We start from the raw sequence: 1,516 nt of genomic DNA, 5'->3' as shown, positions 1-1,516 counted from the left end.
CTTTAGAGTTTGAAAAAAGCTGAAAATTCAAATATGTGTTTCTCTAACACATGTGGTTTTAATGAAAATATTAAAAATTGTGGATATTTTAAACTATTCAATAATTTTAACTCAATTCTATGTGATATCTAATGATATTTTCAAAAAATTTAGACTACTCTCTTCTAATGGTAATAAAAATCAATCAATACAATTTTATATAAAGATGCACCATATTCAAAATGCTGATACTGTAAATTTGTGTGATATATATTTTCCTTATAGTTGCAGTTTTATGAATGCACTTTCTTTTCAAAGTCCTCAGGAGAATCATGCATAACCAAAGCTTTGTCAATGAGTTCATACTCCTGGGGCTTTCACAGAACCCTCAAATTGAGAAAATATCATTTGTTATATTTCTATTGGTCTATTTTGCAACTCTTGTTGGCAACATGATAATTGTGGTGACCATTGTCTACAGTCCTGCACTGCTGGGCTGCCCTATGTACTTCTTCTTGGCCTTCCTCTCCTTCCTCGATGCTTGTGTCTCTTCTGTTGTCACACCAAAGATGATTGCAGATTTGGTTTATGAGAGGAAGACCATCTCTTTTGAATGTTGCATGACACAGGTTTTTGCTGTGCACTTTCTTACTGCAGTAGAAGTCATCATTCTAGCAGCCATGGCCTATGACCGCTATGTGGCCATTTGCAAGCCCTTACACTACTCTTTCATCATGAACAGGAGGCTCTGTGGTATTCTGGTGGGGGTAGCCTGGGCTGGAGGATTCTTGCATTCTATCATACAAATTGCCTTCACATTGCAGCTGCCCTTCTGTGGACCCAATGTCATTGATCATTTCATATGTGACCTGTTCCCATTGCTGAAGCTCGCCTGCACTGACACACACATTTTTGTCATTTTGGTATTTGCCAACAGTGGGTCTATCTGCATCATTATATTCTCCTTTTTGCTTGTTTCTTATGGTGTCATTTTGTTCTCTCTGAGAGGTCACAGCTCTGAAGGGCGACGAAAGGCTCTGTCCACCTGTGGATCCCATGTTACTGTTGTAGTTTTTTTCTTTGTTCCTTGTATATTAATATATGCACGACCTACATCTCCATTCTCTTTTGAGAAAAATGTGTTTGTATTTACAGATGTCCTGACACCATTGCTCAATCCTATGGTATACACTTTCAGGAATAAGGAAATGATAAATGCCATCAGGAAAATGTGGAAGAGGCTGATAGTGGTTTCTGATAAGTATTAAAACTTTTCACTTACATGACTGAGCAGATGGCTCAGTGGATAAAATACTTGCTGAGTAAGAATGAGGACCTTTGTTTGGATCCTTAGCACTCATGTTCAAAGCCAGATATGGTAGATTGTCCTTAACCTCCTATTGCTGAATCAGAAGCAGGCAGGTCCCAGGGATAAACTGGACAAGTCTTCTCTAAATAATACAGCTAGTTCAAGACTCAGTCACAGACCTTTTCTCAAGGAATTGAGATAGAGAGGGATAGACAAGTACCGTCAACA

The 1,516-nt window shown here is 38.3% G+C and overlaps 1 protein-coding gene across 1 annotated transcript; it reads left to right on the top strand.

Annotated features, from left to right (window-relative positions):
• Positions 1-278: 278 nt before the first annotated feature.
• LOC128101730 (olfactory receptor 4C15-like) lies at positions 279-1,247 on the top strand. Its single transcript, XM_052725058.1, has one exon. The coding sequence runs from the start codon at positions 279-281 to the stop codon at positions 1,245-1,247; it is 969 nt and encodes a 322-aa protein (XP_052581018.1).
• The last annotated feature ends 269 nt before the right edge of the window (positions 1,248-1,516 follow it).

Source organism: Peromyscus californicus, unplaced genomic scaffold, assembly GCF_007827085.1.
Source record: "Peromyscus californicus insignis strain IS unplaced genomic scaffold, ASM782708v3 Scaffold_7__1_contigs__length_154581171, whole genome shotgun sequence".
Taxonomy (NCBI): Eukaryota; Metazoa; Chordata; class Mammalia; order Rodentia; family Cricetidae; genus Peromyscus; species Peromyscus californicus.
Note: the sequence above shows the minus strand (reverse complement) of the source record. Positions and strands in the feature narration are given on the sequence as shown.

Coding starts and splice junctions, on each gene's coding strand:
- LOC128101730 (XM_052725058.1), top strand. CDS start 279: ATGCACTTTCTTTTCAAAGTCCTCAGGAGAATCATGCATAACCAAAGC.